Source organism: Arachis duranensis, chromosome 2 (assembly GCF_000817695.3).
Source record: "Arachis duranensis cultivar V14167 chromosome 2, aradu.V14167.gnm2.J7QH, whole genome shotgun sequence".
Classification (NCBI taxonomy): Eukaryota; Viridiplantae; Streptophyta; class Magnoliopsida; order Fabales; family Fabaceae; genus Arachis; species Arachis duranensis.
The window spans coordinates 88,965,988-88,981,781 of NC_029773.3; the positions used below are offsets into that span (position 1 = coordinate 88,965,988).

The 15,794-nt window shown below is 34.0% G+C and overlaps 3 protein-coding genes across 3 annotated transcripts; all 3 read right to left on the reverse strand.

Annotated features, from left to right (window-relative positions):
* Positions 1-1,118: 1,118 nt before the first annotated feature.
* Positions 1,119-2,109, reverse strand: LOC107475851 (serine/threonine-protein phosphatase 7 long form homolog). Its single transcript, XM_016095527.1, has 4 exons — positions 1,664-2,109; positions 1,481-1,571; positions 1,293-1,381; positions 1,119-1,245 (listed from the first exon to the last, which is right to left on the reverse strand). The coding sequence occupies exons 1-4, from the start codon at positions 2,107-2,109 to the stop codon at positions 1,119-1,121; spliced, it is 753 nt and encodes a 250-aa protein (XP_015951013.1).
* Positions 2,110-10,740: 8,631 nt separating this feature from the next.
* LOC127743970 (uncharacterized) lies at positions 10,741-12,063 on the reverse strand. Its single transcript, XM_052256235.1, has 2 exons — positions 11,075-12,063; positions 10,741-10,913 (listed from the first exon to the last, which is right to left on the reverse strand). The coding sequence occupies exons 1-2, from the start codon at positions 12,012-12,014 to the stop codon at positions 10,756-10,758; spliced, it is 1,098 nt and encodes a 365-aa protein (XP_052112195.1). The 5' UTR covers positions 12,015-12,063; the 3' UTR covers positions 10,741-10,755.
* A 118-nt stretch (positions 12,064-12,181) lies between these two features.
* LOC110278290 (protein MAIN-LIKE 2-like) lies at positions 12,182-12,993 on the reverse strand. The gene is made up of 3 exons (XM_052257965.1): positions 12,449-12,993; positions 12,284-12,374; positions 12,182-12,205 (listed from the first exon to the last, which is right to left on the reverse strand). Exons 1-3 carry the CDS (start codon positions 12,991-12,993, stop codon positions 12,182-12,184), a joined length of 660 nt encoding a protein of 219 aa, XP_052113925.1.
* Positions 12,994-15,794: the final 2,801 nt, after the last annotated feature.

Genomic DNA, 15,794 nt, shown 5'->3' on the forward strand with positions numbered 1-15,794 from the left:
GTCCAGATATTTCTTACACAAAATCTACATATTTTCCACCACATATTCTAACATTATACCTTCTCATTCCCCCATGACATATTTGCAAAACTTCTTGCACTTTTTTGCAACATTCGTAAATATGGACGGCGTGAATCTGTTTGCACTCCGACGTGGAGGATCAGCTCTTAAGTTGTATCCTTTGCCTCCAATAGATGGAGATGCGGTCCCACCTGTTCCTGTACCTGTCCCACTTGAAGAAAATTTTAAGATAACATATATATCAACCTAATAGCAATATTCTATGCAGTAAATTGTACTGTATATATCCTTACCTGTACTAGGCCCAGGGTCATCACCACAGTCATCATCTTCACCATGTTGGCCATCATCGACCTCATTGTCCTCATTGTCCTCTTTCTCCTCATCGTCATCATCATCATCCTCGTCATCACCCTCGGGGGAGTCTACCAAATAGTCAACATCATCAACGTCATTACCCCTCATACTCTCTTCGATGAGACCCATTTGGATGTGATGGGAGTTTTCGCTATTAGCAATACCTCGACCGCCTTCACTCCTACTTGAGTCAACAGACAATCTGCCTCCAAAATTTCCTAAAGGTGAACGAAACCAAATTCGGGTATCCAATGACCTCCAACCTTGGGTCAGGACATTTTGGTGCGTCGATTTGGGTGGGGATACTTAACTCACATTACACGACTGTGATTGACCTGCTTCTGTAGCCATGAAGTCAAGCAGCTGGCTAAATGATGCCTGGTCCCCAGTTTTAAAGGGCGATACATACGGAACATATGGATTTGAAGACGGTTGGAATGACGGTGTAAAAGGCGATGAGCAATAAGTCTGAGGAACATACGGATTTGAAGACGGCTGAGGTTGCTCTTGTAGTGGTGTTGACTGTGGAGGTTGTTCCCTTTGTAATGATGGTTGCGGCTCGGGCTCGTGTGGCTGATTCGAGTTAGCAACACCCTCTTGATCTTCTTGTAAGACCAACTCATACAAGTGCAAATGAGTCCCGTATTTTCCTCGGTACCAATACATGTAAAGCTTTAACGGATGATGCAAAGACACAGGCTCATGAATTAGGACATGACTATATCGGTTGGTCCACTACATTATCCAAAATCTGTGTGTGACAGACCATCCAAATTTTTGGATTCGGTCAAAATCTCACCATGTTGGCCATCTAGAGACCTCTCCTGATGTGGGACACCTTGTACGAACCCAAATGATCTCCTACACCTATCGGTCGCATGCCACTCAAGAGTCTCAAACGATATCAATGGTACCGTTGCACTCCAATTTCTGATTGACTACAGATGTCTTCTGGAATGACATCTGCCTCTATTCGATCAACACCGTAAGCTTCCCAAACAAACTGGATTGGATAAAAAAATATTATTAAGCACTACATAATACGAAGGCATTAAGAAACATGTATATCTAGATGTTTCTATATCAATGGATGAGAACACACCTGACCTTCCTGAACTTCATCTAACAATCCTCTGAAATAAGCAACAATATGATATCTATATGGCCAATTATGATGCTCCCAGTTACGCCATCTGTCAACACTTTTTTTATTACTAAAGTTTCAAACCAGATATTGCAATAGGAAGTAACACAATATTCAATGTCATTTAACAATTGATATTACCGGTTAGCCAGTGTAAAGAACCGCGGGGTTCTAGAAATCGGAGCAAGAAACGGCATACGAATCCAAGCCCAGATATGCAACAATTTCAGTGGACCGTCAATCTCTTTACAATCAAATCGAGATGCTCTATACAATGCTTTGTACAAGTGTGCTAGGGATGTCGATCCCCAGCTAATTTCGTGTATCCGTGAGAAGTCACGAAGCAATGGAAGAAATTTCCAGTGAACTGCTAACCCAGATTTATCAGCAAATAAGATTGACCCAGACAACAACAATATATGGCATTTAACATACTTTTCCATGGCAACTCGATCATTCAAAATTAATCCTTCTTTCACATTTCTAATCCAGGTCATCTTGATGTAACTTCCTCTGGAATCACTCGTTCTCGGTGCAACTCCAAATTGATGTAAGCATTCAGCTTCCATGGCTTCCTGACTAGTCATGGTTGTTCCTGTCACGGAAAGACCATTTATCAAAATACCTAGGATTAGAGCCATATCCTCCAACGTAACGGCGCACTCACCCGTCGGGAGATGGAAGGTATGAGTATCTGGATGACATCTCTTTACTAGAACTGTTACCAAAGCTGACTGACCTTAGATCACTCCAATTTGGGATACATGATAAAATTCAGTGGCTCATACAAGAGGCTCAACAATCGGATTGTATAATTCCGGTGGGTTCATGTGAACACACCTCAAAGTTTTTGTGCCCTACAAAATATAGACGAATAATTAACTCAAGTTATCTTTTGGTAATTAATCATACATGGATACAAAGACTTATAACTAACATTAAATATACACCCGAACAAAAAATAAATTAACTTCTCTACTTAATTGTCATTATCACTAAGCTTCTTATCAACAAAATGACCATTATTACTTATATTTTAACACAAAAACTAATTAATAATTATCTTCAATAACTTAATTATTTAAATTATGACAATAATTAGTTCAAATTGATGTCTATTTTGTTACAAGTATAGTTTATACATTAAATTAAAAGTACTAATTTACATTCTCATACAACTCAAATGAATTTATAAGATTATTCACAAACTACACTCTATTAATATAATTATTTATATTTATTAATCAACATTTCTAAATTTATAAAATAAATCTAATCAGGTGGTATCAATAATTTTAATCATTCCACTAAATTTTAATTACCATTCTACTAACAAATACAATTACTAAATCTATAAAATAAATTTAAGAATTCTAATTTATATTCTCCTACAATCTAAAATAATTAATATAATTATACAGAAATTAAACTCTATTAGTAGTGCTTAATTAAATTATTATGCCACTAACACTAAATAAAAATTATCAAAAATTCCAGCAACAACTGTCATCAATAAAACTACCCACTAAACTAAATTCTAATGACCATTTTACTCTAACAAATACAATTAATAAACCTATAAAACAAATCTAATCATATAATAACAAATATTCTAATAATTTTTCTTCTTCACCTACAGATTTTTCTATTTATATTGAAAAAAATTTAACAAAAATACTTACATAATGAGATTGGCTAAGATAATTAATAATATGAAGTTCACGACGATTTACTTCTTTAATTTTTTTTCTTAGGCATTGTAGTTTTTATTTATTGTAAATGTATGAGTTTGGAACAATGAAAGGTAAAGGATGAAGAAAAGTTGCTGAAACTGAACCAATTGAAATTGAAAGAGATGAATGAAGAGAGAAGCAAGAGATACTCTCGTGCAATTGGTATCAAGCCCCACCCATCCCATGTGCATGGGGCACACGTGGTTACAGACCACAAATCCACAATACTGAGGCTCAGAATTGTAGAGTCCTCCTTTACCATTGATCATTGTTGATATAACCCTGTCCGTTGGATTGATGAAGAGTGAAATCTGAGCCTCAGATTTCGGGCATCATTGCATTCACCGTTCGATTTTTCATTGATTTGTTTTTGGCCGTCCGATTGTCTTAGAAGTGTGTTCCAGTTGCATTCAAATCTGAGGGTCCGATTTGAGGAAAACTGACCCTCCGATTTGTGGTGTTGTAAATCTGAGCCTCCGATTCCTCTTTTGTCATCGTCCATATCTGAGAATCACACACAGAGTCTCAATAACGATGAAAAATACTACTTCAGTCCCAATATACAAATTAAAAAGCGAATTATATTACACATGGTAATTTTGATATTTTTTTTTTAAAAAAAACTAAGGTTGAGCAAAATAAATTTATTAAAATATTTTAAATAACAAAACAATATTATAAGGTTAATTTTCAAAATACTATCATTTTAGAATTAATTCATATTATTTTATTGTATAAAAAATTAGAAACTAAAAATTTCATGTTAATTTTAAAAATGAAAAAAATTAATTTATTTTAACACTATAAGAAAGTCGTTAGAATTGTCGAATTTAGCGATGAATAAATCTGATGGTATAAATCTCGTCGATAATTATTTAGCGACAGATTTTTTTATCTGCCGCTAATTATCGACAAATTTAACAGTAAATATAAACTTGTAATTGGTAAAATTTGACAGTAATATATTATTTATTAATAATTAAATTTATAACTGCTAACAGATTTAACTGACGGTAAACTTAAATTTTAATTTTTTAAAAAAATAAATTTTAATATATAATTTTAAAGATTTAAATTCAATAATGATTAAACTAACAAAATTCAAAATTTTACAATTTACCATAATAATTTTTTTGAAACTTTTATTTCAAAGTTCACATACAACTTCTAACATCAAAATTTATGATTAAAGTTTATTAAAATTTCAGTTTCACTCAACTCTCATACTCAATCTTCTCAAAAAACCATATTCTCACCTTTCACCCCAAATTTAAACATACACCTCATATACACTTTCTACCTCAAACCATTCGGTTAATGATACATTATCAAATTGTATACCATTAATCTAGTTAAACTTTATTCAAGTTTAATTTTTTGAATACTTAAGTAAATAACGAGCGGTGACAATGACAACGGATATTGGGGTTAGAGGAGTGTAAGGTTAGAATTTAGCAAATGCCAACAATATAAAAAAATGAAAGAAGGAAGGAAAGAAGACATATATGGATGAAAGAGAAAGAGTAGCGTCGTAGTTGACGAAGGCAAACAGCGACGGTGGCGAACGATAGAGATAGCAATTCGCATAGAGAAAACAAGCTCATCCGTGGTAAAAACAAGCACTTGAATTTATTGGTGTATTTATTGTCGAATGCATAGTCTGTGACCAAAACAGCGCGTTTCATTTAATTACTTTACAGTCAGATTTTTTTTCCCCTAAATTTGATGGTAAAATACGTTCTCACCAAATTTTTTTCCGTGCCATTTGTTACTGTTGGATTTAGGTTGAAAATATAAATCCAACAGTAATATTTTATGGATAACAAATTTAGTGTTACAACTGCCAATAAATTTAATGATAAATATAATTTTTTATAAAATTATAGAAATTATTATTGATAATAGCAATTTAAAAAAATGTGTAAACAGCTATTGATAATGATAAATTACGTGCAAAAATAGCTATATATATTTTTTTTTTTGAGGAGCAGCAGTCTTTGTACAAATAAATATAATCATAAACTGCTATAGGCAATAGCTATTTATGTGTTATATTATTTGATTGTAAATCATTGAAGTCAATAACGGTTTCTAAACAAAAGAAATCTTCTCTTTTGTGTTATTTTGGGTATATAAAATTTTTAAGTAGTGAAAATTGTTCTTCCACCTTCAATCCTTCCTTTTTCAATAAAATGTATGTATAATTATTAATTAGAGATGATTTTGATATTTTTAGTCTAAATAAATAAATATATTATCCAATTCAATAGATGATTTTATTTTTTTTTTAACCCTCTTAATAGTATCGTGACAGATTAGTCCTTAGCCTGTTGGATTAAGGGATACCGTGGAAAACAAAAAAAAATTAAAGTTAATAGATTTTGAATTTTATTTATACTTTTTGTTCAATTTTTTTAAATATTTTATTTTAAAATCTTTTAAAGAGATTTTATCTATATTTCACATAAGATATATTAAATTTATATTCCTCAAATAATAAAAAACACTTAAGCAACAAATTAATATAATTTAAATAATAAAACTTAAATTAAATAAAATCTTTATAAACAACAATTTTAAAACTTAAAAAATATCCATTTAAATATGAAAAATAAATTTTTATTTTAGAAAAAAGAGTTGGTTTTAATATATATACAACTTTGCTTCTGATCACTTCATATTTATTTTTTTTTTTATAATTTAATAACATATGAACTAAATTTTTATATTTTAGACCCTCAAAAAAAGTTATTTAATAAAAAATATGTTGTGCTAATAATTAACAGTGATAATATAATATCCTCACCCAATATTACGAAGTTAAACTAAAGACATAATTCATTACTCTTTCAAGAGTATTATTTGTAGAATGAATATAATTTTATAGTATATATGGATGGAATTAGACAGAAAAATAACATAAATAAAATACAATACACTAAAATCACTTTGTTCTAGGACTTCTAGCTGCCAACTCTAAAATATCCTTTAAAATCACCCCTATGAATTAATAAGACAAGTCTATATCCATCAGTCCATGTAATGCTTTAAATCCTTGGTTTTCGGTCTCACACAAATTATGCAAGCTAGTGAAGCTACGCTATAAATACTGTAGGAAGACTTTCTCGTATATCAATGTACTCTTTGGAAGACCAATGTTCTATATACGTCTAAACATTAAATACATTATTATTTGGATAAGGTAGCATTTGGATGTTTTTACTGCTTTGTCATTATGCTTCCTTATACTACTCACGGATGTTATCCCCTCTAAACATTAAATACATTATCGCTCATGCTTTGTTTTAAAGTAACTCTCATTGAACTTCTTTTCTTCTCCCAACAATACTCCTCATGTATAGCGATATCTTGATTATCTCCGCTAATCTTAGGTAGTTAGGCGATAATATGTCCTTAAAAAATATTATGGGTTAATTATTCAACTAGCATAACATAATGTGCACATCACAACTTCTTCAATCATCTACGCATTAGATTCCAGTGTCATTCTAGTCTATCCAACTTGTTGAACAAGTAGAACATATACATAGTACGAATAATTAATTTATCTTCAACCATCGGCTAATTTTTATCGATATGGAATCTACAGGGGAGCTTTTCACAGATATGGCAGTATGGGGGAATACACGCATATGTGGGATAGCTTTCTGACAGTGTGAGGGTGGAGAAATCGCACCGTGCGATTTGTATGAGAAGGAGAAATGAAAATTTATGCTACATGAAATCGCACCGTGCGATTTGTATGATAAGGAGAAATGAGATTTTCTGCTACTGAAATCGCACCCTCCGTTTAAAGTTGGGTGTGTTACAACGGTGCAACAAATCGCATGGTGCGAGTTGTAGGGGTTGGATATTGGGACGAACTCGCACCCTCCGTTTTGAGTGGGGATGAAGTTTATTCCAGGAAATTGAATAGGAAATCGCATGGTGCGATTTGAGTTGTAAATATTTAGCTCTGTCATGTTAACCTAGTCGATGGGTGCGAGTTCCTTAAAATGGTCCATATAAAAGCACGCAGTAAGGAAGTAGGTCACTCGCGTCTTCTTCTTCCCCAACTTGAACGGCTGCATACTCTTCTGTTTCTTCTTTCTCGTTTCCTTATTATTATCTGGTGATTCAAAGTTGAACTCTACTTGCCAAATCTATCTTCTTTTCTTTTTATATGTTTGAGAGAGATGAGTGACCGAGTGTTATTAAAGGTGTATTATTTTGGTCAGATTTTACTACAAACTTCGGAAGGAGTAAAATTTATATGTGAAAAACCCTTAGATGTTGTTATTCCCTTTATCATCTCATTTGAAGAGCTGAAAGGGGTGATTTCTGAAGCCATTAATTCTGAGAAAGCAAGAAAGATATCATGTATTCTATACAGATATCCCATACAGGTATTTGGTGGATTCGTCCAGTTTCAAAGCAGATATGTGACGGACGAAGCGAGCATGCAAGAGATGTTTTCAATGTATATTGAAAACCGGGCTCAGATCTCCTTCATCGAGTTGTATATTGAGTTTGAACAATCTGAGGCCGACCGAAATATTCTACGAGAAGATTATAATACTGACAGCGAAGAAGAGTTCGAAAGTAACTACCAGTTTGTTGGTCCAGATGGAGATGGAGGTGAAGATCAAGGTGAAGGAGCTACGGCGCCAGATGTAACAGAGGTGGCAAATGCACTCGCAAACGATGAGCCGTTTGAGGAGCCATCATTCATGCGAGTTTTGGATTTGGAAGCCATGCATGTTCCGGAGTTTCCGGGATATATGACTGCAGGTAGGTAAAATTTACATGAGTTTGTAAATATCATTCGCAGTTAACGGTTAAAATCCAGTGAACCGGACCGGTTAGGTTCCGGTTCATGTCGTGCGACGGTCGAACCGGCCTTTATGGTCTAATTTTTACATGACTTGCTGGTGTTTTTGTTTTAATTAGAGTGACATAATAAGGTGTTGTCAGATTTGTAATATATGTCTCTTTATTTGATTTTTCCTATGCTGGTTGTCAAATGCAGAGATTCCTATTGTCGCAGATGGTGAGTTTGCCGTTGGTATGGAGTTCGGTTCGAGGGAAGCTGTTATTAAGGCGATAAAAGAGTATACCATACGACGAAGTGTAGACTACCGGGTGTATGAGTCTGAGCCGTTGACATTTTATGCCAAGTGTACGCAGTACGGATCAGGGTGTGATTGGCTTATCAGGGTTAGCATGATCAGCAGGAAGTACTGTTGGGTTATAAGGAGGTATAATGGTAGTCACACATGTACCCGAGCCATGATTTCACAGGACCATTCGAAGCTGGATTCTCTCACAATTGCAGAAGCGATAAAGCCATTGGTTGAGGCGGACCTCGAGTATTCTGGAGTTATTACCCCTGTATTAGGGCATTCAGACATTGTAAACCAGTTGTCCAGGTGGATGGGACTCACTTGTATGGAAAGTATAAGGGTTGTCTGCTAGTGGCAGTTTCACAAGATGGCAACAACAATATTGTCCCAATTGCGTTTGCTATTGTGGAGGGAGAGACTTCTGATGCATGGCACTTTTTCCTAAGTAACCTTCGTCAACATGTTGTCACTCGGGATGGTATTGGTCTAATATCCGACCGACACGAATCCATCAATGCAGCTGTGGAGCGCAGTAATGGAGCTTGGTCACCTCCTAGAGCTTTTCATATGTTTTGCATCAGGCATATTGAGTCAAACTTTCTGCGGAAATTCAAGGCACCGTACCTCCAAAAATTGGTCGTCAACATTGGTAACCATTTACTAAATTTAGTTATGTTATTAATAGATTCAACCATCACGCGATTTCTTTCGACAGCTAATTTTTTTTTTTTTTGCTTTCCTCCAGGATATTCAAGGACGGTGCGGGAGTACGAACTGCGATACCAGCGATTGCGGGAACGGGGCGAAGCGTATACAGACTGGTTAAACCGAATTCCTCGCGAACAGTATGCATTGGCATTTGACGGTGGATACCGATGGGGGCACATGACGACGAATCTTGTGGAATGCATCAATTCAGTGTTGAAGGGTGCACGCAATCTGCCTATAACTGCTCTTGTGAAGGCAACATTCTACAGGCTAAACGAGTTGTTCACCCGAAAAAGAGCAGAGGCAGAAGCGCGGATTAGTGCAGGGCATGTGTTCTCAGATGTCGTGACTTCGAAGTTGCATGCAAACCAGCTTGCATCGGGGAACATTCAGGTCAGTTGCTTTGACCGCCTGAATGAGGTCTTTGAGGTGCGTGAGATGCCAAGTGGAATGGAATTTGCAGTCGATCTACGAGGACTTCGATGTGACTGCGGTGAGTTCCAGGTGGATCGGATCCCTTGCAGACATGTGTTCGCTTGTTGTGCTAACCAACGACTGGATTGGAAACTATATGTCCATGATGTGTATAAGATGGACCAAATTCGGCGGGTGTACCGAGCAAGGTTTAGGCCACTAGGTAATCCTACAACATGGCCAGCTTACAATGGACCTCGGTTCGTACCGAATCCGTACCTTAGGCGCGTCACGAAAGGTCGCCCCAAGATGACTCGCTTCTTAAATGAGATGGACACGCGAATGTTATGTCGTCCTAGGCGATGTAGGCTATGTGGAGCTGAGGGACATACTCGTAGCAGATGCCGTCAGTCATCTGGTGCAAATGCCGGCGAAAATGCTCAGTAGATTCACAGTCTCAGATGATATGATATGCGTAGCATTATATAGCATGGCATAAGTTGACAATGTGATTTAAATTGACCTGATAAATCTAACATTGTATAATATCACTCGGAAACTCGTATTTATGTAACATTGCATGACGTTTTTATTTTGCTTTTATGTTAAATTAGTAACTATTTTTAACTTATAATAATTTGGTAAGTAATTAATATGTATTATATTAATATCTACTACAAGTATTTATTAATATGTATTATTTATTAATATCGACTACTTAACAACACCAAATATTATATATGCTCGAAAAATAAATATTATTAGCAAGATTAATTATGGTAGCATTATTATTATTTAATTTACTTACTGAATTCAATAACTATATATACATATTCTTTCTAGATAGAGCCTATATAATAAATTATATTTTCCATATAAAAAAGAAGTGACTCCAGTAGTTCTATTTAACACCTGTAGCATGTAAATACATGAAATATATTTCATAATAAATTCATGGATACTCTAAAGGTACAATAGATATCTTAGCATCCTCCAAGTCAGTAGTACCTAATGTCCAAAACATACAAATCTGGCTAAACAAAATCGAAATGCTTAAAACTTAAATAAATAAATTAGTACCTAATGTCCAAAACATATAAATTATTCTAAACATAGTCGACATGCTTAAAAATGGAAATAAATACATTAGTACCTAATGTCCAAAACATACAAATTATTCTAAACAAAGTCGACAGGCTTAAAACTTAAATAAATACATTAGTACCTAATGTCCAAAACATACAATACACCACAACTACTTTCTAATTGACCACTTTACATCGTTCACCAATTTCTTGCATTTCTTGGCCGCCTTTTTGAAAACAGATGGAGTGTATCGATTAGCGCTACGACGTGGGGGATCAATCCTAAGGTTGTAACCTTTGGCTTGGTCATCCGGAGTGCGGGCCTGACCTGTTCACAATAATATATAAACAATTAAATATAGTACAGTAGGTTCTCAAGTCAACAAAGATACCACATATTATCCAAGAATACACAAACAAATATACCATTTATGACCACACAATAAATAACTACCCTATCATGTAAAGCAAAATACAAAATATGAATACCATCATTACGGGACTCTTCGTCCTCATCGAACTCCTCTATTTCATCGTCCTCATCATCATCTTCGGCATCCGGGTTGTCCACTATATACGCATCGGTCTCCTGCTGGAGTGTGTTATCATTTTCCTCAATGAGTCCCATGGAAATAACGTACGGATTTTGGCTATTAAAAACTCCGCGTCCACCGTCACTCCTACTAGAGTCAACAGATACAAATCCTCCAGATGCAACCGATGAAGTATGGCCTGGATACCTCGCATCCAACGAATGCCTCCCTGGCATTAACTCATTTTGATGGCCAAATTGAGACTGTCCTCCTTCTCCAGCCATAAGCCCAAGCAACTGGCTAAAAGAACCGCCTTCGCCTGGATCAAACTGTGACATACCCCAATGTTGTTGATGATGCGTAAATGATGGGTTGAAGTGTGACTGCGGTACATACTGGCCTGAGAACTGAGGTTGTTCTTGTGGAAGCGGATTCGTAGGTGGTACCTCAGGCGAATGTGGCTCCTGTTCATCATTGTCATCATCCATATCCTGACTACCCTCATCCATATCATGATTACCACCATCCAAATCCTGATTACCTTCATCATCCTCTTCACCCACAAGATTTGACAAACACAAGCGGTTCCCATATTCTCCTCGGTACCAATGCATATAAGTTTCCAACTGAGGCTGTGAAGGAATGGGAAGCTCGGAAAGAACGTGATGATACCTGTTGGTCCAATGCATCACCCACATGTAATGAGTAGGTGCCGTGGCCCAGTTAAAATTCTTAGGACCAGTGAGGACTTCTCCATGCGCCTTATCTAGATTCCGCACCTCCTCAGGCACTCCCTGAACGAGTCCGAATTGTCGCCTATACCTATCGGTAGCATGCCACTCAATACATTCAAATGATACCAAAGGCACTGTAGCGCTCCACACAACCGAGTGCATATAGATTTCAGCAGGTATTATGTTTGGATCCACGCGATCCACAGCATAAGCAACCGATATAAACTGGGAAAAATAAAGGAAACTCATGATTACAATCCACAATACCAATAACAATAAAAATGCTTCATAATTTTGTCCCGCGCCCCAAATTCGAAACTAATACTTCTTTAATTAAAACACACCTGGCCTTCCTAAAGTCATTAACAATGGTTCATAAGATTTACACAGGCCCTAAATAGGAAAGTAATACTACTTTAATAAATACTCACCTCGCCTTCCTGAAGTTCATCAAAGGCCTTCCTAAAGTCAGCTAACTTCATATATCTATATCGTCGGTCACCCCGCTCCCAGTTCCGCCACCTTATACGATACATTTAATGTTGATAACTGAGTTATAAATATAAATAAAGTGGTACATTTAATAATTATATTACCTGTTTGCTAGCGGGAAACTGCGGGGCTCCCTAGGAACCGGCGATAGATATGGGAGCCGCATCCAAGCCCAACCGAGAAGAAGTGTTAGTGGGCCATCTATGCCTTTACAGTCAACTCGAGATGCCCGGCATAATGCCCTATAGAGGTGTGCTAGGCATGCAGATCCCCAACTGTATTGTATAATACTACCAAATTCACGTAGCAATGGAAGAAACTTCCAGTGCACACCTGCTGCACCTGATTTATCCCCAAACAAGATCGTCCCGATAAGCAACATAATGTGGCATTTGACATACCTCTGTATACCAACTTCATCAGTCAAGGGTAAATTTTCTTTAAGGTCCCGAAGCCAACTCAATTTAATGCAACTGCCTCTACACTCCGACTTACGCGGTGCAACTCCGAATTGATGCAAACACTCAGCCTCCAACGCTTCGAAACTACTCAATGTCATCCCTGTAACTGGAAGTCCGTCCGTTGGAAGACCAAGTATTAGAGCAACGTCTTCAAGAGTGACGGCACATTCACCAATGCCTTTTGACATTGGACTACCCCAATCTGTGATGCATGGTAAAAGCCAGTAAGTCGTAGATGCTCCTCTACCCTATCATTGTACCGATCCGGAGGAACAGGATGCTCACATGTCAACATTCTTAACTTCTGCAAAGTTCATAACAAAGTATTACTCAACTTCTTAACACTTACTAGCTTACTACTAAAATAAAAATATTTTATACCACAACAACTATTGATGATAATGATAACTAATACATAAATACCTAATTAAATCTCTGCACAGTAACACATTTATCTTGAATAATATGTAATAATACCCACTAACCACCTACTACTGCATATACCATTAGTTAACTAAAGATATTTCACTGAATTATAAAAAACATTTATAACAATCACTCTATGCCTAAATTCTTTTTGGAACCTCATTCATACTAACTAATTAATAGTTTCCCAAACTAAGACTAACTCACAACAACAAAAACATTTACCTTCATTCATTACAATATACCTAGTTAATAATTTAAAAAGAATTATAAAAATTAAATTAAACCTATTTTCAATATTACAATTATAATAACCGTTGGGGCTCCAATTTTTTTTTAATTTCCTTATATTTATATTTAAACATAAACATAACTATAAAAATTAAATTAAACCTATTCTCAATATCACTTACAATTATAACCGTTGGGGCTCCAATTTTTTTAATTTCCTTATATTAATATTTAAACATAAACATAACTATAATAATAATACAAAACATTCAAAATTCACATTCTAAAATTTCCGTGCTCTCTATAAAAAACGTCCCAAACTTACTAAATAATAACAATAATTTCACTAACAATAATAATACTTATATTCTAAAAATTAATTCCAAAAATTCTAAAAATCTTAAAAAATACATATAAATCCTAAAAAATAGTAATAATCATTCTATCCTATGGATATTTCTAATTTGCACTTCTAATAACAACAATCATAACAAATAAATATTTTACATTAATACTTTTAAATAAAAAAATTTAAAAACCTTAAAAAAAAACTTACATAATCAGAGTGACTGAGATAATGCATGATATGAAGCTCAGGTCGATCAACATCTCTAGTTTTATTTTTTTTGGGCATTCTTTCATGTATTGAAACATGCAGAAATGAGAGGAGGAAGATGAACAGCAATGGGGGCTTCAGGTTTGGAAACGAAAGCTGGGAGAGTGATGTCTCGGAGGGTGAGAGAAGTTAATGCATGAGTGAGGGAGCTGTTATAAGGGCACCGAATTGGTGTGGCTCCTGCTACGCGACACGTGTCTTCGGTGGTGGCAATCGCACGGTGAGATTTGCTGGACGGAACTCGCACGGTGCGAGTTGGGTGGTCACTGACACCACACTCTCGTCATTCCCCTCCCTCCGCCATAACGGCGTCTGTTAGAAGTTCCGGTACCATATTGAAATTAAAAAGCGTCAACCATCACTCATCAGTTTTTAATCAAATAATATAATAAAATGAATATTTTATTAAGTCGCTTTTTTTTAGGTAAGTACAATTTAATTTAACATTTATAATTATTTTTTTTAGGTGACTATCTTATTTTAAAATTTAGTCAACTATTTTATAAGAAAATTACTCGCACTTAGATTTAACATACAAATTTAAATCTTGAAATATCACAACTAATAGGTATTTTAGGATTTAGAATTTTATAATTTAGAATTTTAGAATTTAAGATTAGTTTTATTGTTTGCATTTTAGAATTTTGTTGTTTAAAATTTAAGATTTGTTTGGGTGAATTTTTAAGAAAATATCTTTTTTGAGTTATCTTTTTTTAAAAATTTTTATGAAAAAGTAAAAATAATTTTATGTTTGGGTATCTTACACAAAAAGATCTTTTTATTTATCAATTATATTTGGGTATAATAATATAAAAGTACTTTTATTGTTTATTTATTACATAAAACATCTTTTTTTTTAAGAAAAAAAATTTAAAAAATATAAATTACAGCTTCTAAAAAATATATATTTTTTAGTTTTTTTAGTGCTTTTATTTTTACTACTAAAAATTTGCCAAACATACTAAAAAATAAAAAAATATATTTTTTTGTTAAAAAAATTTTTTTATCAAAATAATGGCGCCTAAACATGCACTTAAAATTTTGAATTTTAGTGTTTATAAATTATAATTTAGGATTTTATTATTTAGAATTTAGAATTTTGTTGTTTATGTTTAGGGATTATAATTTAAGGTATAGAGTTTTGGATTTTTTTTTTTATTTGATTATGATGTTGTTTACATAATTTTGGATTTGTTTAGATTATAATTTTGATTTTTTTAATTTAATATTAAACAAATTGATAAATTTTTGTATTTGAATTTTAAATATCAGAAAGAAGTTTAAATTTTATTTTTAAATATTACGGAGACAATAATATACAGAAAAATAAATTTATGTATGTGCTTGAGGCTGTTTTTTATTTAAACTTTTGTCAAAAATGACTGTAAATTAGATAATTTTTTATAGGTTATTATTGTAATAATTATTCTAAAAATACATATGTTTTCACAACCTAACCAATTCTTGATTAAAATATTAGTAATATTAATCTTTACTAATTACTCACACCAACTGTTACGATCAAGATGATTTAAAATGAAAAAATTAGTAAAATAATAAAGTAAGTAGTTAATCATTTTTAAATTAATTAAGATAGTAATATAGATATATATTAAAAAATTATAAAATTAATAGTGATTAACTACTCATTTTATCATTGTATTAACTTTTTCACTTCAGAAGATTTAAATACAAAAGTCACATTATGTTTATTTG